The sequence below is a fragment of the Microtus oregoni genome, unplaced genomic scaffold (assembly GCF_018167655.1).
Source record: "Microtus oregoni isolate MIOR12 unplaced genomic scaffold, Mior012 000107F_000, whole genome shotgun sequence".
In the NCBI taxonomy this organism is placed as follows: domain Eukaryota; kingdom Metazoa; phylum Chordata; class Mammalia; order Rodentia; family Cricetidae; genus Microtus; species Microtus oregoni.
The window spans coordinates 1,440,941-1,466,512 of record NW_024544722.1 but is presented as its reverse complement, the minus strand read 5'-3'; the positions used below and the strand labels follow the sequence as shown (position 1 = coordinate 1,466,512).

The 25,572-nt window shown below is 34.3% G+C and overlaps 1 protein-coding gene across 1 annotated transcript in view; it reads right to left on the bottom strand.

Moving 5' to 3' along the window:
* The window catches only part of LOC121443433 (ribosomal protein S6 kinase alpha-6), a 183,749-nt gene that overhangs the window by 120,115 nt on the left and 38,062 nt on the right, over nucleotides 1-25,572 (bottom strand). The window contains exon 2 of the mRNA XM_041645190.1: nucleotides 19,132-19,269. Coding sequence (XP_041501124.1) covers nucleotides 19,132-19,245 — 114 coding nt within the window. The 5' untranslated portion in view covers nucleotides 19,246-19,269. The remainder of the gene's footprint in view (nucleotides 1-19,131; nucleotides 19,270-25,572) is intronic.

Below are 25,572 nucleotides of genomic sequence, written 5' to 3'. Positions count from 1 at the left end.
AGACTTCAATATTCCTCTCTTGAAGTGAAGAACAAGGCCCAAAACCATTACAGATGGAGAAGATTGAAATAACTCTCTCAATCGATTTGATAAATGCCATCTATATTGGAATAATTAAATCAAAAGCAGAATGCATGTGCTGTTCAAGTATTCACCGGATATTCATGAAGATAGATTCAATCCTAGGTGACAAAACGAATTTTCGGCTATTTCAATGTTTAAGCTAATATAAAGTTTGCTATCAAATAACTGTGGAATTGAATTTTAAATCAGTGCTTGAAAGATGCCTAGAAAATCCCACATATTTGAAGTTAGAAACTTTCTCAATAAACCATCAATTAAAAGAAAGGTTACAGCTGGGAGGTGATAGTGCACGCCTTTAATCCCAGCACTTGGGAGGCAGAGGCAGGTAGATCTTTCTTTCCAGGACAGGCTCCAAAGCTACAGAGAAATCCTGTCTCAAAAAATCAAAAAAAAGGAAGGTTGTGCAAAGGTAATTTAAAAATAGTTTAAATGAAGACAAATGAAAGTAGAACTAAGAACTTAATTCAGTGCTGAACTTCTTGTTTTTCAAGATCCAAAATTAAATCCTCATTACTTCAAAAATAAATAAATAAAAAGGAATAAATAAATAAAAAGGAATACATTATAATTTGAGAAATTCATCCAAAGAAGCTCTTGGAATGAAATTTACAATATTAAATGCTTTGATTAAAGAAGCAATACCTTGTCATCAATGGAAATATATACCTTAGTAAAGTATAAACAGAAGAAATTTTAAATGAAGCAAGAAGAAGGAAGGAGAAAATAAGACCACCTATGAATTTAATTCAAAATAAAAACAAAGAGCCGGGCGGTGGTGGCACACATCTTTAATCCCAGCACTCGGGAGGCAGAGGCAGGTGGATCTCTGTGAGTTCGAGACCAGCCTGGTCTACAGGACTGGCTCCAGGACAGGCTCCAAAGCCACAGAGAAACCCTGTCTCGAAAATCCGAAAATAAAAAAACAAAGAATATTAGTAAAATTAACTCTATCACCTCTTCGAAAAGATTAATCAAATCAGAAAACAATAAATTTTTTTGCCAAAAAACACAAGATAGAAATTGCTAATATTGAACAATGAAATAGAGGATAACATTACAAATGGATGTAAAGGAATATTAAAGACAACTTCCATCCTCTAAAATCAACAACTTCAAACAATCACTAAAGAGTTTATTTACTATTCTGTATGTTGTTATATAAAAGAAATGACCTACTCACTCATGACATAATATGGAAGAAAATTGAAAATACTAAGTGAAATTAAATGTCCACAAAGTACATATTTCTCTGATATAAACAGAGAAAATTTCCAAAATAGGCAAATAATAAAAACACTAAAGTGTGGCACTAAAGAGGCACACAGTCCAATATAATAGAATAGAGAAATAAACCCATACAGCTACAGCCACCTGATTTTTGACAAAGATTCCCAAAATATTCACTGGAGAAAAAAGAAAGTCGCTTCACCAAATGGTTCTGGAAACTGGATATGCACATCTCTCAACTTGCACAAAAGTCAATTTAACGAGGCCAGCTGGCCTGGGTCTGAAAAAACCTGGGATAAAACCGGACTCTCTGAACATAGCGGACAATGAGGAATACTGAGAACTCAAGAACAATGGCAATGGGTTTTTGGTCCTACTGCACGTACTGGCTTTGTGGGAGCCTAGGCAGTTTGGATGCTCAACTTACTAGACCTGGATGGAGGTGGGGGTTCCTTGGACTTCCCACAGGGCAGGGAACCCTGATTGCTCTTCGGGCTGAGGGGGGGGGGGGGACTTAATTGGGGGAGGGGGAGGGAAATGGGAGGCGGTGGCAGGGAAGAGACAGAAATCTTTAATAAACAAATAAATTTAAAAAAAATGGATCATAAAGTCCTTAATGTGAAATCCATAGACTTTGGAACTACTTGAAGAAATCACAAAGAAAATATTTCAAGCTACAAACATAGGCAGGAACTTTCTGAATGAGAATACAGATTCTTGGGAAATAGTAACAAGAATTAGCAAATGGAATTTTAAGGAATTAAAAACCTTCTGGACAGCAAGAGAACTAATTAAATTAAGCCCTACTAAATGGGAGGAGATCTTTACCAGCTAGTCATCTGCCAGGATATTCATATCAAAAGTAAAGAACTCAAAAATGTAAACACCAAAGGAACACTTAATACAATCAATAATGGAAAAATAAATTGAATCTAGAGTTCTTAAAAGAAGCTCCTAGCCAAAAAATACATTAAAAATATCCAACATCTCTAGCTATCAGTGAAATGTCAATGAAAACTACATTGAGATTCCATGTCATGTTAGTTAAAATGGTTTTAATTTTTTAAAAAAACACATTCTGACAAGAATGCTGAAAATGTGGACCCTATATACCACTTTGTATGAGTACAAATTAGTGTAGGCATGAAAGAAATCATTAACAGTTTCATAAAATTTGAACTACCATGTGATACTGCTCTAACACTCCAGGTAATATCTCCAAACAATCAAACTAGAGATAACTACATCAATTCATTATAGGCAAGAAATGCACTCAGTCTTAACATCATTTGTAGGAAAATGGATCAATCAGGAGGACATAATAATAAAGGAACTAACTAATCTATCTATCTATATCTTTATCTATAACTTTTCTCAGATGTGGAACCTAGAAAAGACATTCAGTTAGAAAGAGAACTATTTGGGTAGAAGAATGGGATTAGTATGAGTGGGAAGAGTCAGCAGAGAGACAAAAGAGCATAAGAAGACTCAATATGATATACATATATGGAGATTCAATCAAATTGATGCTTTTGTGTAAGTAACATACTAAATATAAATGTTGAAAAATCAAAAGTTGAATGGTTTGTACTGTGAAACTTTAAAATTTTTAAAGATGTAGTAAACACCAGATTGTACTATTTAGGTAAAAAAATATTAAGTACAGAGTAAAGGAGGAGAATATATGCAGAGGCAGTTGACTTTAAACAAAGTGAAAATGGCAATTTAATGAAGAAATGATACACATTTTGATTGAATATGTTATAAAATTGGATATCCATGTGGAAGATAATGAACTTGGATCCATTCTTTGCAAATATACAAAGAATAACTGAAACAAATTATAAGTGTATATGTAAAATTTAATATCTATACATTTTTAGAAGAGATGACGCAAAGAAGGAAAATATGATCCTTTGTTAAGCAAAGATTTTAGATTTGGCAATGATTTCATGAAGAATTCTACTTCATTAAACTTTATATTATTTGATCTTATAAAAAACTTATTAAGAGAAAGAAAAGACAGGCCATGAAGAGAAAATAATTTGAAATTTATGCCATTTTTAAGTTTGAGCAATTTGACAGTCCCTCTACAGAAGATGATACAATAAACTGGCAATTATTTTAATTGTTATTAGAAACCTAAGGAAACAAATATGAGTGTAAAACTGTTCATGCAAACAATTGAAACTATGAATAAAAATGACTCACGCCAAAAAAAGGGGGAAACAAATGAAGGAATATTAAACATCATTAGCAATTATGGAAATCTTCATTAAAACCCCAATAATATACTACTACACACTTACTAACGTAACTAAAATCCAAGTCACCAAGAAAACTCAAGCAATAAAAAGTTCTGAAGAATATAAGCATAAACAGCTCTCTTCAGTTGTTACTGGAAGTGCAAGTGGCATAGCCAATTTGGAAATGTGGCTGCCTATTTTCTAAAGTGTTAAACATACACTTATAAGACTTAGCATCTCACTGCAGCACACTCACAAAGGGGAATTAAAAATGTCTGTTTCCACAGTAAGCACTGTGAGAGTATTTAGAGGCTTCCATTCTTGTTGTCTTGCTTTGTTTCCTGGTTCTTGAGACTGAACTCTGTCCCGTGCATGCTAGGCTCTATCTCTGAACTGCATCTGTACCCCATTGAAGGTTGTCTAAATGTCTCTCTAAATTTCCCAGTCCAGTTTAAGAATGCTGTGTGGCCCAGACCAGCCTTGAGTTAAGAGGCTCGCCTTAGCCTCCAGAATAACTTGGGTTACAGGTTCAAACTCTGACGTTAGGTGTGTGTGAAAGTGCTTTTTTTTTTTTTTAAGCTGATTTTCCGATAAACCCCTAAACTGGAAATCCCCAACCAGCCTTCTAAGTGAAAAATATATAAACAATGTGTGGAACATCAATTCAAATGAATGCTAGGCAACAATTGAAAGAATGGAACTAAATGGAAACAAAAAAATGGCAGATTACAAATCCATTCTTTTCAGGTGAAAAAAAAATCACACCTAAAAAGCTTCAGTCTCTAAATTATGGATGACATCTTGGATAATAGCAAATTCAGAAGAAGAAGGCCACTAAGTGGTGGCTGGATACTAAAGCAGAATGTTCTTTTTCAAAGGCCTGAAGTTTGCTAGACTGATAAAAATGTTCATTTTCATTTTCAACTACTAGTCAGAGTTGCATTATTATATGCATTTTAGTATATAAAAAGTATCCCTTAATAAGCCTGTCATATAAGACTGTTCATTACATAAACAAAAAGGATACACACACCCAGACACACAAAGTATGACTAATAATAAAAGCCAATTGTAGTGACATAAACCTGTTATTCTAGTAACTGGGAGGCTGAGACAGGATTGTGAATCCAAGGCTAACCTAAACTGAATCATAGGCTGTGTTTCAAAAAAAAAATACTGAAAGGTAATGTTGAGAATGTGACTGACAGAGTAGCAAGTTAAAAGTGGGGAGTCAGCAAGAAGGTATTCTGAGGGACAAGCAGAAGATTTCAATAGATAGAGATGTTTGCAACCAAACTAGCTCTTGCAACCATATCTATGGGTGGAGGTGTTTATGTCCTGATTGTACAAGCACACTTACACTCCTTTTTAGCAATAGCCTGCTCTGTCACCTGATTTTCCCCTCCCACTAACACACTGAGTCACTGTCCTTCCAGAATTTCATGCAACACAAGCTACACAGTCCCTGCAATTGTGCAGAGCACCTGAAAATTGAAGGCTAGAGTGAATCCTCTGACATGCTATTTCCTAGAGATTTCCACTCCACCTAAAAGATTTTGATAGATATAGTAAAAATAAATATATCCAAATTTACCTAGTTAACTTACATATTGTATTTGGATATTGCCACATATTATTGTTATTCTTTCTATTGCTTTAGTAAGTAGTACAGAAATCACTTACCATCCAAAATATATTTGACTGGCTTTTCTTTAACATATTATACAAGAGAAATGAGAATGATTCTTTGAGTTCCCTTAGACTTATTTTCTTTGAACTGAAAGAAATGTAGCTTAAAATATATATGGGAAAACAATTTTTTTCAAATGTAACATCAATATATGATATTTGTGTAAACAATACTAAGACTAATGGTGTAAATATCTTCTCTAAAAATACAAGGTAATGTTCCTTCTTTTGCACGTATTTTTACAGTTTCTCATGACCATTTGGGTCTGCTATTGACTTTTTGATTGTCACACAGTTACACTGTAACATTACCACTAATTAATTTGAGATGGAAGTGTTTCCCAGAAAGTAGTAGTACTTTAAACATCTTCAAATAGAAATGATTTAACATCTTCAAATAGAAATGGTAGTCGTAAGACTAGTCTGTTTAGTAACGAACACATCTCCTAACCAGGTGGCTGCATGCCATTGCTAATTATCCAATTGCTTAATCTTAATTACGCCTTCTTTTTTAAAGCAAATGAGTAGTAGGAAAGGTAACACATTTACTCTCTCTCTTTCCATATATATATATGAATATATACAACTTATGCTGCATATGCCCCAAAACAATTTAAGGACCCACATTGTTTATCTTCACTGGAGCAAAGAAATGGAAATTAAATAAATGACTCAATTTAATAGAAGTTAAATTATCCACAGAGATCATCCATCCTCTTTACACAGAGTTTATCAAATTGTAATAATCAACTAAATGCCTCCATGGCATCCCACCTCCCTCAACTTTTCTTTTTTCTTTCTAAAACCCCTCTCACTTCTGCCTTGCCACTGTCCTCTCACCCCTTCTGCCCTTTCATTCTCCCTCTTGACACACTTACTCCCTCCTGTCCCTTGAGAACTCCTTTTCTATTCCTTGCATTCTCCCCTTAACTACTTCACTGTATCCTTACCAAGCCCAGCCCCCAAACCCATGTCTCCTTCTGCTGCCCTTTATTACCTTGTCCATTTACCTGCTTCCCTGCCTCTCTTCTGATTTAAGGACCATCTATCAATAATTACCACCTATTAACTGACACTATAACATAAATATCCTTTTCTGGGTAACTTTTTTTTTAATTTCTGAAGTTAAACTTATTCCGTATTTGACACTCTAGGCTACTGGATTTGTGAAACTCAAGCTATTCACCTTTCATGGTCTTTAGCCTCTTAGGCCTTTGACTGAGTTCCTATTGTAATTTTTAAAAGTAGTAACCATATTCTCTGCTATTCTCCTTGGAATATTGTTTTAAAATGGGAGTGCTAGTATGAGTGTGCTTAATAAAATGTATAATTCCAAACATAATGTAAAATGTATAATTCCAAACAAAATAAAATGTATAATAAAATGTATAATTCCAAACATATCATATGATAAATAATATTTATAAAATTTACAAGAAAATATTTCTTTGCTGACCAAGTGCTTAATTCTAGTACAAGAAATAGAGTTGTGAGTCTAAATATGATAAGATCTTGATTCCAGCAAATGATTTATACACTATCTACTTACATATCATAATTTTCCTATTCTACCAGTGTCCTACAATAAGAGTTTCTATCATGTAGTTATGATAGCACTGTGAAATCTAAATATTCTTCTATAATTATTGAAGAACGAGCAATAGCTAAACTACAGAAAGAACAGCAATGATCTGTATATATAAAAATACATAAAATTTGAGGATACACTCATGCAAGCCTCTAACAGTATAGTGGCTAACATATTACCCCTAGTAAATCACTTAAAGTAGCAATACTAAGCTCCAGTAGCCTAAAACAGTTAATAAAACGCATTTATTCAGGAAAAATATTAAGCCTGTCTTCAGCAAATAAGCAGCGGTTTTCAAAGTATTAGGTCACAGAAGCTCACCCCTGACTACCATCTGTTATAGGCAATCGACAGGCTCATCCATTTACTCACCCACCATTTTTATTCCTAGAATACTGAGTCTCTCTCATTCTTATTCAGACAGATTTAAGCCGCTGCTATTTTATACACCATACACGAATGAATAGATAGGTGAGGAGAGCCTTCAAAATTTATTTGTTCAGTGTTTGCATTCGTGTTAACATCTCAAATAATGATACTTATCAGTCCTAATTGTCTTCCTGTGATGTGGCTATTTACTCAGACCTGAATTACTGTCATACATTTATTTAGTGTGTTGTACAGAAAGAGAACAGTGCACTATTGATCTCAATTTGATTAGAACCAACACTCGAACACTTAGTAGAGGCATGAGATTCTGTTTAGATTAGATGATCTCCATCTAGCATAGAAGCTAATATGCCTCCAATTTTGAAAGCAGATTACTTTTGCTTTTCTGCTAGAATTTCTAAAATAATCTTTATTTTTACTTCCATGTATAATGGGTAAATTAGAATTAGGTTTATTATATTATGTATGGTGTGTCTTCTTTCTTTGAATAAGTAGCCTGCTTTAGAAATATCCATTCATCATGATAAATAATCCTGTCATGTTTTTTGAGATAAAAAGCAAAGTGCCAGAAAATATTTAATTAACCTGATTTTATAACCTTTATAGAAATGAACTGTGTATCATCACCAAGTCAGGCTCTGGAAAGTTTTCTGTTTTCAATATTGATAAGAATTATTTCTGGCTAAACTATTTATGATTGTTTCTTGCTTTAGTCTCCTCAGGAACTAAACAAATGAGCAAGTATGGTTTACATAAATGATATAAAACTTAACTTATTCTATATTTCTTGTACTTTCCTCCACTGAGTCTGAGTTGTCAATACAGGGAAAATTACAGTGCCAAGAGCTTGGCATGATCCAAAATGATCATGCCCAAACTGACAACTGCCAATCTTGTAACTCTCATCCATGATCTGAATCTTCAGAATGCTTTCTTTTCTATGCTGTATTTGTAATGAGGGGAAGGGCTGGAACTATTGTTTCCAAAGGCTGACAGAGTATATTAATGAAAGTCCTTAGCTACCCTCCTGCCAGCACTATTTGGCTACAAACTTGATGTTAGCATTATTAGTCAGTACGGGAAGTTGTTCATGGCAACATTTGATCCAGAATCATCTATCCTTCCCATAGAAGTCACAAGTCAAAAAAAAAAAAGATATGTTTGTTAAATCTTATCCTGTATCCATTTTCTTTCCCTTCTTGTCATTTCTTGTTGTAGATCCAGCCTAACACCTTAATGCCCAGGAAAAATCCCAGCACCTATTGTGTATACATGTCCTTCTGTTGTTCATATCTAGCCTGTGGGAAAAAACCATAGAGTATCAGGCTGGGCATTTAATGGAGTATACTTAGAAGCTAGCATATTCAAGAGCCTAGGTTATGGAGAAGATAGATGGAGCAGGAAGGACAAAGGTGGAGAAGAGAAGGGAGGGACTGTGAAAAAGCCTTGCAAAGAATATCAGATGACGAAAATTCAAGGAAGTATTCTGCAACTTAATTATTTTTTGTTTCAATAGATCATTATTCTAGTCAACATTAATAGACACTTTGAACATTTAATTTTATAATGGGGATTTAATCATAAATGATAAAATATGAAGTATACAATTCCTAAGTAGATGGAGTCAAAAGTCTGCTCTATGGTTATATCAAGAAAGATAAAAAGCTATCTTTTGCAACTCTTTCCTAAATAACTATATTTGACAATATTTTGCATATATGCATTTATTCTTCTATCTATTCAACCAGTATTTCCTGAACATCTGCAGACACTGTTCTCATCTCATATCTTGGTCAAGACTTCTTTAGCCCCTTTGTATTCCTTCTTGTTACTTATTCCATTTTGCCGGGCACTTATGCCATCAAAGTAACAGGACAAAAGAATATATGTTAATATATAAATAATGAATAAATAATAAATAATCTAGGACATAGAATATGATATCCATATTGAGAATCTAGATCAGCAACAGCAAAAAACGCACCCAAAAACTAAGATCTGAAGAAACCTGTAGTTGGTAACAACGTATTGATATCCCTTGTTGCAAATGTGCAATATAAATATAAAATTTCACTAAAATATGGAACCAACCTAGGTACTTGTCATTAGATGAGTGGAAAATACACTATACATACACAATGGAGTTTTATTCACTCATAAAAAGTGAAACTATGTCAGTTTCAAGATAATGAATGAAGTTAGAGACTTTTTTGACAGAAAAAAGCCAGAATCTGAAAGATAAATGTATGTTGTCTATTATATGCAAAACACATACACACATGTACATACACATATACACATGCACACATGACATGAAAGTAGAAAGAGGAGGGAGAAGGAAGAAAGGAAGACAGAAGTGGGAGGAAAAATATGGAGTAACAGAGGGAAGATAACTATTTTGTACTTTCTCTCATATGAAGATTCTCAATTTATATATATGCATATATGGATATTTACATTTATATAGGTCTTTGATGAATGATACTGAATGTATAAAGAAAACTATTCATGGGAAAAGGAAACTAGTAAGAGGGAGAAGGGGAAAGTGAAGATAATAAGGAGCAAAATTGAGCAGGAACAATTTTACATACACATATGAGAGGATGCATAATTAGACTCATTAATTGTATATCAAATCATAAAAGTAAAATATAAAAAGGTAATTATTTGTAGGATATATATTCTTTACAATATCTTAACCATTTTCTATAATCCTAAAACTATAAACCTAAAAATAAAGATACTTATAAGAAAAAGAAACAAATTAGTGAGAGAAAAATAAAGGAATATAGGAGCCATATTTCTTTAATAAAGTTTATAATGAAAATATGTGTAAGGTAAGTTACAAATACAGACAGAAACATAAATAGTTGGGCACACTCATAATCACAGTATTTGAAAGATGAAGATGAAAACATCAGGAGTTCAATGGACAGCATCAGCTCCATAAATGAATTCAAGGCAAGCCTAGGCTACATAAGACTCTGTTTCAGAAACATGCATACATACATAGATGAAAACAGATGAAGGTGAATAATAGTGATATACATCTGTGATTCTAACATTTGGGAGGCTGAGACAGGAGGCTTGCGAGTTAGAAGTCAGGTTAGTTTATAAACCGAGACTTTCTCTCTAAAATGAAACAGCCATTTTCTTGCTGCTCTATTCTTAGTCGCTAGGAAATAGAAACAACCTAAATGTCCTTCAACCTGAATGGATAATGAAAATGAAGTACATATACATGATAGAATACTATTCAGTAGTACAGAAAAGTGAAATCATGAACTTTGCAGGGTAAATGATTGTAGCTAGAAAATATCATACTATGTTAGGTAACCCAGATCCAGAAAGACAAAAATCACGTATTTTCTATCATTAGAGGCCCCTACCTGCAAATCTTCAGATATTACTACATAGCCTGGAGTGACTACAGAAACCAGGAAAGTAAATTAGGAACATTGTCAGAAGATGGGGTCCTGGAGGAACAATAGAGAGGGGATTAGCAGGATATTAGTGATCTGATAGAGGAAATGCAAAATGGGGGGTTCATTAGGGAAGGGAGAAGGAGGAAAATGCATAATAAGTATCAATAAGGGTAAAAACTAATAATAATAAGGTGTCTGAAAAAAGTCATAAGGACAAACTGCACAATATTAGTGAAATTATGGTTTTCAAAGGAGAATCTACAACTAGTAATGTATTAAACTAGCATAATCCCTAACACCAATCTATAAATATTTGTACTTGTACCATTTTAGATAAGTGTAGCCTTCTCCTCTCATCAAGAAAACTCCACTTTGAAACAGATGGAGATCACCACAATAAACCACGACCACAAAAATTCAGAGTTGTAGCTCCCAGTGCTGATGGATACAAAGCACTCGCACATCTAAGGTTCACGGGACATTGGGGAAGAGGGAGGAGGAATATTTTAAGAGCCAGAGGATCAGGGTGTTTCCTGTGTTATTCTGTTTACTTACAATGTCAGAAGCTGCACCTACAAAATCTCACCAACATGACTTCCCAAATGTGAGCTAAATACAGATGGCATGAATGAGTGTGCCAAAGAGGACAAGGAAAAGAGGATGAAGCCTCAACCCTACACAAAGGCAACTGAGAAAAGCTGAGAGTCAGAGTGGTAGCCTTCCCCAGGGTAGAGCACACTAACTCATTGTCTAGTGCCAAATAGTCAGCCCTGAAATATATATACAATTAACGTTACATGGACTGAGCAGGTCATATTTAGTACTTATGTATATACATGTACATATATGCATATACAAACACACACACACATATACAATATCGATTAATGAAAAAAGTCTGTGTGAGGGAGTGAAGGGTTCAAAGTAAAAAGAAAATATGGTTATCATGAAATATGTTTGTCCTGAGGTTAAGTGGAGGGGGAGAAATGAGAGCTAAACGAAGATAAGGATGTACTAGAAAAAGGAAAGGACATAAGAAAAGGTTCTCGGTTGTTATAAAATCTACTAAATTAAAGAGAGTAGCAATACTTATTTGCTTTGGAGAAAGGGGAACGAGTATGTGTATTCTTGCATGCTTAACAAATGTATCTGAGAACTATGGATTTAAATACCACCAATTCTGCTTCTGTACAGCAATTTGACCATTTTCCTTTGTTAGATCACCTGTTCTATGTTATTCCTGTGTTCTTCAAACAATCTAATTATCTAAATAGTTAAATTATTAAAATTATCAATATTAAATCTGAGCACATGCCTTTTATCCCAGCACTTGGGAGGCAGAGGCAGTCAGATCCCTGTGAGTTTGAATCTTTTCTGGTCTCTATAGAGAGTTCCAGGACAGCCAGGACTATTATACAGAGAAACCCTGTCTCAAAAAATAGCAGTACTTGCTGCTCAATTGAGATAATCTACTTGATCCAGACTGAATGGTCAGGTGATTTTTCAAACAAAATTAATGAAATATGAATTTAGAGATGAACTGACTTTAGAAAGAGTTCAGATACCTTATGATTACAGATTTAGTTAGGGAAAATAACCATAAATGTTTTTGTCAGAGTGTTCAATGATAACATTAGGATCTGGGTTAAATACCTAAGCATAAAAATAGGGTTCGAGTATGTATCTTGAAGATATAGCCCTTAGGTAGAATGCATGAGAGCCTAGGTTCAGTCTCCAGTAAAACCTAAGTAAATAATCAGAGCTTCTTAGAAAGTTGAGACTGGAAGATCACTCAAATCCATGAGTTTGATGCCACCGTATGTATACAGTAAGAAATCATCTCAAAATATAAAGTAAAACAAAACATGCGGCATCACTATAATAATCCATTTCAAGCTGTATCTGAAAGTCAAAAACCAGTGTATATATATATATATATATATATATCTTAGTCTCTAGCTTATTAAATCCTTCATCTCCATCTTCATGCTACTCCCTAACTTTCTGATCCATCCTAAGTCTTTAATGATGACTCTCTAAGCACCTCTGAAACGTAGGCATTATTTTCATTTCTCTCTCTCTCTTCCTCTCTCCTTTCCTCCCTCCATCAGTCCCTCCCTCCCTCCCTTTCTCTCTCTCTCTCTCTCTCTCTCTCTCTCTCTCTCTCTCTCTCTCTCTCTCTCTCTCTCTCTCACACACACACACACACACACACACACCACACACACACACACACACACACAGCACACCACACACACACAAAAAATTTCTTTGTATCTTAGCATTTGTCATCCTGTCATCTACTCTTACAATTTCAACTGTCTCATTTTCTACCAACAATCCTTGTCACTACTCCCAGTCATACCACTCTCTTGGGTTCTAAGGATGCTTTCTGAAAGTCTGCTAAACATCTACGAACTTTTCATTCACCTTAATTCAATGTGTTACAAAGTAAATTAATCAATTTTCCCCTCATAAAAATTTTTACTATTGATCTTTTGTGCTCATTGTGCTAATGTCATCATCTTAATCATAGTCCTTTGCTCTAGAATCTTTGTTGTCTTTAATTCCTCCATATTTCTCAATTTCACATATATTTGTCCAGTTGTCAGTTCTGTGCAAATGAAGCCAGTAGTTTTCTTATTTAAAAAACCTCCCTTGGTCTTCAAAAACAATCCAAACTCTTTAAATGATCTATGAGGCTTTGTATATAAATTTATCCTCAGTGTGCAGTGTTTTACAATTAATGATTTTATCTATATCAATCATTTTCTATGTTCTCAGAATTTGCCCAACACACAGTTTTCTTTTCCTGTGAATACCTTTTCCTAACTCTTTCCTTTCATCTAGATCAGCTAAGTACTTGAAAGGAACTCTATGTTTTATATTTGTACCACTTATCAGTAATGACTAACACAAATAACACATATTAGAACTTGACTTCAAATTGCAGCAGTTATGTAACTAGTGCTTAGCACCAACAAGTAACAACACTCCCAAGTGCTTTTGAGAAATAAACAATATCTGTCTTGTTGGATTGCATATCTTCAGCATTTGTATTGTTCTCTGACCCATAGGAAATGATTATGGCAAAGGAAAATTCACAAATGAGTGAATTTCTTGACTGTTTGCTCTCTCTTCCTTTTCACACTGCTGCCAGCTTACTCAGCATTCGTCACCTAGACTATTTTGAGAGCTTTCAAGTGGACTTCTTAACTTTCTTTCTCAACTTAAACTATGATTCTAGCTTACAAATTTGCTAAGGTTTTATTTTTTCCCATTTAATCTCTCTGTTTTCTCACAGATGTATTCCTCCTGAAAATATATTATAAAGGACACTGAGCTATTTCCTGACTGTGGAAGTTCATGATCTCATATAGATGAGAGTCTTGTGTATTAGTAATACTGAAAGAAAACAAACTGTATGCTGTCAGTATAGAGAATAAACTATCCTTGACAGAATTCAGAAATATCAAAGATGAGATCTTAGAACTAAAGGTTTAGATTTGGCTTTGAAATAAGGGTAATATAACTTTCCTAATACTTTCATTTGGTTGGATATAGATGGCCATGTTACATCCTAGCTTTAAAAATTCAAACATAATTCTTAGTTAAGGGAGCCACTTTAGGGTTGGCAAGAGACCTGACCCTAGAGGGGCTCCCAGGTGCCCAAGCCGAGGTCCCCAGTTAGTTCCTTGGGCAGTTGAGGATAGGGAACCTGAAATGACCCTATCCTAGAGCAATACTGACGAATATCTTGCATATCATCATAGAACCTTCATCTGGTGATGGATGGAGATAGAGACAGAGACCCACACTGGAGCACTGGACTGAGCTCCCAAGGTCCCAATGAGGAGCAGAAGGAGGGAGAACATGAGCAAAGAAGTCGGGACCACGAGGGATGCACCCACCCACTGAGACAGTGGAGCTGATCTATTGGGAGCTCACCAAGACCAGCTGGACTGTGACTGAAAAAGCATGGGATAAAACTGGACTCTCTGAACATGGCGAACAATGAGGGCTGATGAGACGCAAAGGACAATGGCACGGGGTTTTGAACCTACGTAATGTGATGGCTTTGTGGGAGCCTAGCCAGTTTGGATGTTCACCTTCCTAGATATGGACGGAGGGGGGAGGTCCTAGGTCTTACCACAGGGCAGAAAACCCTGACTGCTCTTTGGACTGGAGAGGGAGGGGGAAAGGAGTTGGGGGAGGGGGGGAAGGGTGGGAGGAGGGGGAGGGAAATGGGAGGCTGGGAGGAGGTGGAAACTTGTTTTTTTTTTCTCCTTCTCTCAATAAAAAAAAAATTCAAACATAAATTATCACAGTCAAGACCAAATCTAAATTCAGAAGCATACAAATTCTGGTAGGAACTGGTATCTGCATATTACATCCTAGCATCATCTTCTGGTATTTATTTCTATTTTGTATTACTACAACAATATTATCATTCCTTTATCTCACTGTTTCATTCTGTATCTACTCCTAATGACTGCTATGTTTCTGTGGTAGGCAATTTCAACTTGAATTCCCTCTTAAGACTTGTTATTTGACAAACTAAGTAGAATTTCTGTTTTTTGTTTTTTTGGTTTTTTTTTTGTTCCTTTAGTATCACATGTATTTTTCTTTTTGGTTTTTCTAGACAGGGTTTGTAGATCAGGTTGGCATCGAACCCACAGAAATCTGCCTTCCACTGCCTCCCGAATGCTGGGATTAAAGGTGTGTGCCACCACCGCCTAGCTAGTATCACATGTATTTTCTTCATAACACTTCGTCTGTATATATTTACCTACTGTGAAATCACTTGACTATTATTTAATTCCCCAAGTAAAGTGTAAGCTATAAAATTGCAAGGCTCAGGGAAGAAGAGATGATTTGACAATTAAGAACATTTGACGCTCTTACAGAAGATCTGAGACCTGAGGTTCCTTTGCAATACACATATAGTGACTCACAACATTCCATAATTTCAGTTTCAGGGTAACTGAAGTCCTCTTCTAGCTACCACATATACCAGGAAGACACAAGGTGAATATATATACATGCAGGCAAGCACTCATACACATAAAAATAAATTTAAAATAATTACCAACCTGTCGACTCTTTGTTGCCATTGCATGGATCTGACATGCATCACGATGAAGTATACTAGCTTATCTCCAAATAAATTTAATCAATGAGTATACTTTTTATCATGTATGTACTTATATTGATTACATAAGCCTTTATACATGTTTCTTTTCTTTACTACTTTTAAAAAATGATACTGATGCTATTACATCTATAGAAAGATGAAACAACAAAACATATTTGTGGATTTGCAAATTTTTCTACAACTATGAAAAGTTAAGTACAAAATCTTTAAAGATTTTCTGTTTTTTTTTTTTTTTAATTTTTCGAGACAAGGTTTCTCTGTAGCTTTGGTGCCTGTCCTGGAACTAGTTCTTGTAGACCAGGCTGGCCTCAAACTCACAGAGATCCGCCTACCTCTGCCTCCCAAGTGCTGGGATTAAAGGCATGCACCACCACGGCTCAGCTTAAAGATTTTCTGAATGACAATGAGCCAAATTAGATTTCAAAATAAACTGTCATAAAATAAGAAATTCATTTTTAAATTTCCACTAATTAATAATTCTTTTGATGAAACTCTTTTATACCCCTTTTCTGATAAGCAGGTAGCAGAATGATGTAGCTACTGAGAGACTTGTATGCAAATTATGTTTTGCCCCATATTTCATGTAACTTTGGTCACATTTATTGTCTTAGCTTTCATTATTTCAATTTTTAACCTTATTTAATTATTATATGTATTATGTGGAATACTTTTGAGAATTATAAAAGATAATGTCTACCACTACTTGGGACGGGGAGGGAGGTGATGATGAAGGGTATTCTATAAATGCTTAATTATTCCAGTTATTTTAATGAATATCTATTTTGCCATTGATTTGTCTGATCACATGTGGCCAAAAATCAAATAGTCATATGGCCTGTTTCTTTTGGTTTAAATATACCATCAATTCTAAAATTCAAAATTCACTGAATCTGTAACTTGTGCCACAGTTGATCTGCCTTCCTGGATTCCTGCTTTTCTAAGTAATGATAAAAAATTAATTATGTTGCACTTTCTACTGCTGTAAACCACTTGCAGCTATAAAAGAATGCTGTTGCTTCATTTCTGTTCACAGTTTCAATTAACTGATGTTGGAATAAAAATACATGTTTGCAATGTGGAAGGGGCCATGTAATTATTCAGCCTTTCCTGTTTGTAGCTGCTTATTAGTATGCTCCACATGTTTGCCTTTCTTCCACTTCAAATGTTAATTTTAGAGTCCCATTTTCATTATCGAACACCTTTAGGAAAAATTGTAACAGTAAGTAAGACAGACATCTTGAGTCTGTCATGTTTCCCTCTTTCTTAATGAGCTTGTTCTCATGACAAAAAATTTTAAATTCATACTTATTTTCAAACAATATCTTCCTTATAAAAAATCAGTGAATTGCTCATTTCATTAATTATCACTAGTTTCAGTTAACTTTCAGGCCACATAAACTGAAGGAGAAGTTGAGTATTCAAGCAGCTTTCTGAATAAATGTTACATTTGTAAATATTTAACACTAACATTTTTCCAGTTTTCAAGCAAAACTCATAGTTTGCTTAAAATATACAGGTACTATAATTGAGGTCAAAGAAGTCATCTTTTTGTTTGAATCATGTAGATAATTGCTTCAATTCTCCACTTCACTTTGTGTGAAGTAAGTAATTGAGTGAAATTTCAACTGAACATTTTACTGAAAAAAAATGTCAAAATGAATGTTGATTATCTTTAAGCCAAAACAAGTAGCTAATTGGCTGAAATTACCAGTTGCTTGGTCATGCAACCTTGGTACATTTAGTCATATCTATGATGAAATTGGAGAAAGAAAAATAAACATCACTTCAGTATGCCTACCCTAGCTTCCAATCACATGCACTCGATGAGTTAATAGCACACTAAAAATGGCCTCTTTTTTCCGATTTCTGGTTTTATCTCTTAAAATAAATGATTAAAGAATTTATGTCTATATAGAATAAAAATTATAGCGTCTTAGCAGCATAATTTATCTCAACAAATTGTCACAAACATCTGTTTTACATACAGAGAAAAATTATGAAAGTAGAAATCTAAGTACAAACAAGAGTAATCTGGTAAAACAGAAAGGTGATTGTTAACTAGAAATATTTTCACATATTTTTATTTTGCATGAACACAGTCTTGGAAGTTAGGATAAACAAATGAAATATGTGTAGGCATACTGGAAACCAGGGGGTGGGGGAAGGTTGGTGTTAAATATTTACAAATGTAAAAGAGGTCTGGGAAATCTTAAAGTCTATGAAGCTGTTTAAAAACACCCAAGGGCAAATGCTATCAAAATTATAATGAGAAACAAAATGGATGTTTAGGAATCCAATTTTCCCCTTTGAACTGGTGAATGAACCTTATTTAACAGACTTATACTACTTAAAAGGCTTTCCAAAAATCTACTAATAGACTGTCCACTTTGCTATATGACCATTCTGTACTAAAATCATTTCATAATGGTAGCTTTTTGTTTAATTCTGACAGAGCTCAAAGGGGAAATTTTTCACCTATTTTCAAATAATAATAACTTTTCAGTGTTTTGAAGTGAGAACTATGCTATGGTAAAAATCATCTTCTGACTTGCTGTACTGTATTAATCATCGCAAGACTTATTTGAGAGGAAATGTTTAGCGGCTGTTTAATCTATTCCTTCTACCCTCATTTAATATCTCTCCAACTCTTTGAAGACTTATGATTAAGTTAACCCTTCAGATCTTTTAATTGAATTTTATAAGGACATTTTTTAAAATGATTTCTTTTAAAAGGAAACACTTTGGCTTGTTTTCCCTATACCTTGCCCAAATACTCCATATATACATAGATAGGTCATAGATGCAGAAATTGAGCACGTTACTCCTTATGAAAGGCACAATAAAAACTTAGATACAGAATATGTCAAGATTATATCACACACACACACACAAAACCATGTTCATTGTTTGTGATCGTAGGACATTCTATCATTCTATTATTGGCATGTCTGACCTATACTTCTTAAGGGCTCTACACAATTATTTGTTATATTTATACATAACCAGTTCAGGACCATCTTGTATTTATTTCTGTAATCTGGTATTCCTCTGGATTTGAGTTTGCCTTTAATAGACTTTGTCATGTTTATTTTTACCCACATCAGCTTGTCAAAGTTGTTTGGAATCCCAAACTTAACCCATTACCCCAACCCCCAGCTCTGAAAAGGCAGAACTGATTGAACATGTATAAATTCTTTAAACAAAGTCACAAATGTCATACTGCTCTTTGCACACAGTCATGACACTGAGACATTGTACATTGCTCACTCTTCTGCCATTTAGTTATAGCCTAACAAAACTCAATACCATATTTCTATAGATTTTTACCTGATTTTTGGATCGTCGACGACATTCAAACAATGGAAGGCAACAACACAGGCTCAAGTTAGAGTTGACCCTACGGCCAGATGTTCTACGTCGTGTCCTTCTAGAATTCATCATGCCTCAAAGTCGGTGTAGTACAATCTGAAAAAAAAAAATATGACTTGGGGTGAAACAGTGAAAGAACTGGGGAACATAGCAAGCAGTTTAAGACATGAGGAAGGAAGGGGCACAGGGTTGGAGAAGTTCTCAAAATTTGAAATCTCACCTTAATCCCTGCTCTTTAGAGATTCTGTAGTATATTCTCTAAAAATACAGCAACTCATAAGTTGCATCTTTTCTTGGAAAAGAGGGACAGAATGAAGAAGAAATGGTGAATGACAGCCTAACCCCTACAAACCAAGCTTTAACATGTCCCTCAGACTCAGAAAAAGAAAATAGGCCACATTATTCCCTCTTCCTTTATTTCCTCCTGGGACATTCATTTACCCTTTCTTATTTAAATTCCTGGCATTCCCATCTCAGAACTGTCTCTATCCCTGGGCAGTTCCTGTCATAAATATACTCTTCCACCCGGCTCAGACCTTCTTGGCCACCAGCCAGTTGGCTAGTTTCCCTCTACCAATAACTAGATTTTCTCTAATTATACAGCATTTAGATGTTACAAATATCAACATGAGTAATCAATTTGAATGTTGAACCCTACTGACAACATCTAGTATATCATTAGCATTAAATGTATATTGTCTTAATAAGCCAATCTATTACTTTATCAACATACAAAAGTGTCAAGGACAAGAATAGATTGAACTCTTACCCAATTTAAAACATACTTGGAACACGGCATCATAATACATGCCTATAATTCTAATACTCAGAAGGCTGAGGCAGGAGGATTAAAAGTTTGAGTTTGACCTGGTCTACATAGTAAAATATTGTCTCCAAAAGCCCAAGGGCTAGGGCTATAGGTCAAAGGTAGAATATTTATCTAGAATGCACAAGATCCTATACTTGATCTTCAGCACTATAAAAAAGAAATAAAAAGGAAACAGTGTTTGAGAGTTTTGTTATGCAATAGAGATGTAGGTAAATTAAATTGTAGTCTAGAACAGTAAGACAGACCACAAGTTTAATACTAAAATGTTTTACTTCATCTTTCCTTGTGTTTCTTTCTATCCCCTTGCTTTTTAATCTTGAGACAGGGTCCTACTATGTTGGTCAGACTGGCCTAAAACTCACAGCAATCATCCTGTCAGCCTCTCAAGTGCTGACATTAAAACTGTGAACCACCACCCCCGCTTAAATAAGACAGGTTTATATTCTATTTATTTATTTATAGTTTATACTCTGCTGATATCTTTTTAAAAAAGATTAAAAGCAGCTAACATTTGATTGGAGATTGTTATAATCAATCAAGTATTAAATATTTTAGCTAAAATGCTTTAAAGAAAATGATTTTATAAATTTTTGCCATTGCTATATTCATATAAATGACTGCAAATAACAAAACTTATGATAACTTTCATTATTTTAAGGAATTATTGGTGGTGAGAGGGAATGTGAAAAAACTTCTGAAAGGCCAACCTTCATTGTAAGGATAGTATAAATGACAAAATCTTTTCCTCCATCAACCTAATGTTTGTCTACCTCCCTCCTTCACAAATATCTCCAATAATGTAAAGTAATAGAAGAATAAAGGCCTGCCCCATTGAAAACAAATACTGTTACGATTGTAAGATGGTGCCTTTTCACCTTCATTCTTCAAAGTTACTCTTTGAGCACATTTCATTACATTAGCTGATAAATTCAATTACCAAAGCCACTAAATTTGTGCTTATTGGTAACTATGATCTAACTTAAGAGTTAGCTTTAGGATTTGTGGCTTATAGGAGTTTTTAGATTCAAAGATAAAAACTTAAGAAGAAAAATGTGTTAGATGTTTGTATACATAATATGTCATTAAATCCTCAAAATTTTACAAAGCAGGCATCATCACTCCTACTTTCAAATGAAAAACCTAAATACAAAGAAGTGTCCACAGGTAATTTAGTAGCATAGCTCAAACTATAATTGAAATTTTCCAAGTCCAATGGCTTCACCTCTCTCACTTCTCCAACTGTATTAAAGGAGAAACAAAATGAAGACAGGTGCACAAAACTAGAAATTATTTTCCAATAGAACAACTACCCATTCTTTTCTCCTCAAATTTTCTAGTTTTCTCTAAGAAGAAAACTAAGTTTCTCTTCAGTTACAAAATAATTTTATATACTTGAGGTTCAGTTAAATAACTTATGATCATAAATTTAGGATGAGCTATACATTTTTCATTCAGAAATAAGAGCCAGACAAAAAGAGGACTTCTAAGGATGAAGGCTTAAACAGTGGTTCTCCTAACGCTGTGGCCATTTAGAATGGTTTATCTTGTTGTGGTGACCCTCAACCATACATGTATTTGTTGATACTTTATACCTATATTTTTGCTAATGTTATGAATCATAATGTATATGTCTAATATACAGGATATCTGATATGTGATCCCCAAAGGGACCGTAGCTCACAAGTTGAGAATCACTGGCTTAAAACTATTTGTTTGAAGCATTAGATATTAGCGTTCAAAGCCCCCAAATTGAGTTTGTTTGTATATAATCTAGTCATTAATATTGCTATATAAACTCTTAGGTATCCATTCTAAAATGAAATTAAATAAAAATATTGTCAGGATAAATTATAAATGATTAAACATGAGCTGTCGTAGTTGAGCATTAATCTAACACTAATACAATCAACTAAAGGTCTTTATTGGCTGTATTCATTGGTTGACATCTTGATGAATTTGGTGAATAACTAGAAGATTTTACATCTAGAGCATGCATGTAATAGTAAATATTTCAATAGTAAATATTTCAATCTTTATCTACTTCCTGGAGGGTACATCTGCCCAGCCTTAAAAACACATATAATCTAAAATTGCTCCCTTTTGCTAGAACTTTTTGTTCTTTCCATGGTCAAAATTTTTAGACAGTTTCCTTGATCATAGTTTTTTTTTTAATTTTTTTCATTGTTTGCAGTATTGAGAATTGCTCCTAGGGGGTCTCACTCATACTCAACAAGGGTCTTTCCAATGAGCTACATCCCTATTGTGACATACTTCTGTGCAACCTCTTCCTTTGTATACCTCTTCACTATTGATTTAGTTCCCCTTTCCAGAGAAATTTCACTTTCAGAGTTTATCAGCAATCTTTTTTGTTACAAAGTCTAAATTATTTTTATACAGCGTGTTCATTTTCATATTGTCTTCAACTAGAAACTCTTTGGCTTTTGAACTTAATCTTAGTCAAAAGACTAAAAAAATGGTGCTTCATTCACTGGCTTCTGATTGTCTTTTATTATTTTTCTCCTATTGTATTCATTTTTACTTATATTTTCTTGTACACCTTTCTGTGCACTTAGGTTTTTCCACTGTTTCTTTTTAAAGTTTGATTTGTTTTCATGATTTTGTAACAGCTAGGTTGATGATAGTGTAATACAAATCTTCAGGTCTACTTCTGATCTTCTAAATCCTATTAAAATGCTTAGATAACTAATAATTACTACTACAGATCCCTCAAATAGAAATAGAACCCATCATATTTTCCTCATAAACACTCTTCTACTTTCCACCTTTCCAAATTATAATATTGTCCCACTTACATTTAATTATTTTTCTTTATTCCTTCTATGAAGTCAATTAGCAAGTTCTTCTGAATTTTCCTTTCTCCATGTTCTTATGCTTTTTAGTTTATTCAACAAACTAGTTTAATCCAGAACTAGCACAATATACAAAGCTCTCACCAGCATTTGCAGTGTGCCTCCTGCATTACACTAAATATAAATTTAAAATTTCTTTTTCTGTTGTTGTTGTCCTACTGCGTGTTCTAATATCCCAAATAATCAAATACCTGACCTTTCTCTGTCAAGACCTTCCTGTTAAAATCTTAGTTTCCAGGATTTAGGATTTTAGATTTAACATTTGTTCCCTTCTGATAGATGATTTTGATCCTTGTCGTTCATTTAAGGCTATATAACATATACAGTTCGCTCTACAGGGCAATGAAAATTTACTAAAGTTTACACAATTCATACTTGCACTAAAATGGCTTTGAAGCCCAGTCAATGAAAAAGGAGAATAGAGACTACCCCATCTCAGCTTTTTGCTCAACCTACATGTCACCATCCATTGTTTAAATTATTCCTGTTTAAAATTTCTTTCTTTTTATTTGTTGCCTTTAGACAACATGAATATGGTGAAATGCAAGCCGTCAGTCTAAATCTAAATCTAAATATCTACTTTCCTGGCTGTACAATGTTGTAATACTAAATGATGCTGGAGGAAATAGTAAATTGATTTAATGCAAATTCTTGGTCTCTAATCTCAACTTGCTTTCAAGGTTACCTAGTAACATTTCTTCCTTCCTCTCCTTATAAAAACTATTTTAAGCCTTCTCCACTGTCTTGTTATCACTACCCATCTGTTTCTTCATTTAACTTATTCACCTCATGCTGCGTGGTACTTCTAAGAGAATCCCTCCAATTTTCTTGCATGCCACCTCTAACCATACTTGCTCATCACTTTCCTCCTCTTTTCCACCTTTCTGCAGAATGCAACGGAGGAAATGACCACCTCTGGTATAAAAAGCTGTTAACACTAATATGTATATATTCCATGGATTTTTGATCCTACGGCACGTACTGGCTTTGTGGGAGCCTAGGCAGTTTGGATGCTCACCTTACTACACCTGGATGGAGGTGGATGGTCCTTGGACTTCCCACAGGGCAGGGAACCCAGATTGCTCTTTGGGCTGGCGAGGGAGGGGGACTTGATGGGGGGAGAGGGAGGGAAATGGGAGGCGGTGGCAGGGAGGAGGCAGAAATCTTTAATAAATAAATAAATAAAAAGCTGTTAACACACATATTCTCCTAATCTTGACCTCTCAGAGTTGTCACATGAGGATTGCCACTTGAGGTGTTTCCAGCTCACCCCAAGTGCTCTCTCATGATCACTGTTTATCTTGTTTGTCTCCTAGCTTTAACCTTACCCTCTCTAGAACTTCTTTCCAATAATGAATGAAATGAAATTTCCTTCTTTCCAGTAATGAAAAATGTTGTTTTCATGTTAAAAATAAAATGGCTTCCTTTGACATTCACCTGGAAAAAAACGGCCAATTTTTTTTAAAGAGGTATTTTATTCTCATTTTTCAGTGTCCATCACTCTCATTCACTCTTAAATTTGATACAATTTTATTTTTACCTCATTGATCTTTGAAATTACTTAAGTCAATGATGGCTTTATGGTTACTATATTCAATGGTTACACTAATCTCTGCTACTTTCTGAAATATCCCTTCTTATTCCTTTGGTTTCTTTGGCATTACCATGTGTTTTCTCCTATCTATATTTCTTGATTCTTCAGTCTTTGTTTTTTGGTCTTTGTTTCTGTTTTTTGTTGGGAGGGGCTCAATTTCATTAAAAAGTTCTTTTTATTTTGCTAGTTCATAATATTTTTTTCTCAGCCCTCAAGAGCTCTTACTTTACACTCAAATCTGCATGTAATTTTATTCTCATATGCTAATACCTTACAATTTCATCTCAAACTCAGATCTGCTTTCTAAATAAATAAATCTTTCACTTTAACATCCCCTAAGCTATTTCATTCAAATCATTCCATGGGACACAGTCAATAAATCTGCATTTCTAAAGTCAAATTGCCAAATCAACTGTTTCTTTCTTTGTTTTTTTTTTAATTACAGTAAATGATATCACCATGAATCTTAATTTTCTAACTCATAATAGTACTTGGAGTACTCAAAGTCACTTTTGTTTACCTAGGATATTTCCTATTCATCTTACCTACGTTATTGTTATACATTTTATATTAGGAATCCTTCCAGGGCTTCACTTTTCTGACCTCTAATCACAAGTTATATATCTCTGTTTCATTCAGTAATCTATACTTTTCAAAAGACTGTAAGTACAAATGATCCTCAATTTACCATGGGTAATGACCAGATAAAGCCTTTGCAAGTTGACAATATCATAAATTGAGAATATATTTAATATAACTTCCCTATTAAACTCCATAGTTTAGATTAGTCCACATGGCTGCCACTGATACCTTAGCATTTTAAAAGAGTATCAGACTATGTAGTAGTAATCAAAGAAGAGATCAAAGTTCAAATTGTGAAGTATCATTTCTCCTGAATGTATATTGTTTTTGTTTCATAGTACAGGTGAAAAATCATTAGTCCCTGTTGTAAGCCAGGGACCATCTGTAGTGTGATGGATGTGTTTTGCTCTTGTGTCTTCAAACTTACTTCAGTATTAACATTGCCACTTAAAAGTGGTTGTTGAATATATTTAAAGGTATCAGAATTGATAAAGATAAGGCAAAAGTAAAAACTAGAGGAAGTC